This window comes from Antrostomus carolinensis, unplaced genomic scaffold (genome assembly GCF_000700745.2).
Source record: "Antrostomus carolinensis isolate BGI_N321 unplaced genomic scaffold, ASM70074v2 scaffold11382, whole genome shotgun sequence".
Classification (NCBI taxonomy): Eukaryota; Metazoa; Chordata; class Aves; order Caprimulgiformes; family Caprimulgidae; genus Antrostomus; species Antrostomus carolinensis.
This window is the reverse complement of record NW_010299001.1, coordinates 26,094-26,370: the sequence shown is the minus strand read 5'-3', so window position 1 is coordinate 26,370 and position 277 is coordinate 26,094. Positions and strand designations below refer to the sequence as shown.

General features: G+C 62.8%; 1 protein-coding gene across 1 annotated transcript in view; it reads left to right on the top strand.

The window, feature by feature from the left end:
- Positions 1-103, top strand: part of TGM2 (transglutaminase 2) — a gene marked incomplete at its 5' end in the record, with an annotated part of 4,413 nt that extends 4,310 nt beyond the window's left edge. The window contains one exon of the mRNA XM_029083664.1: positions 3-103. Coding sequence (XP_028939497.1) covers positions 3-103 — 101 coding nt within the window. The remainder of the gene's footprint in view (positions 1-2) is intronic.
- Between the last annotated feature and the right edge of the window lie 174 nt (positions 104-277).

The window sequence follows — 277 nt, the reverse complement described above, 5'->3', positions numbered from 1 at the left end:
AGGGATCAGCCTGGTGAACCCCCTGGCAGTCCCCCTGAACAACTGTGTGTTCCTGGTGGAGGGCACCGGCCTCACCGACGGGCAGCAGGTCAAGGAGCTGTAAGAGCTTTTCCTCCCCTCACCTGGGTGGGACATTGGTAATGGGGCAGGGGGTGGATTTTTGTGCCCAGAGTCCCCCAGGAAGGGTGGCCCCAGGGTCTGGCTCCGCTACGGGCACAGCAAGAGCTGGGGCTCTGCTTGTCCCTGGGGGGTGTGATAGTCTTGACATGGGGAGGGT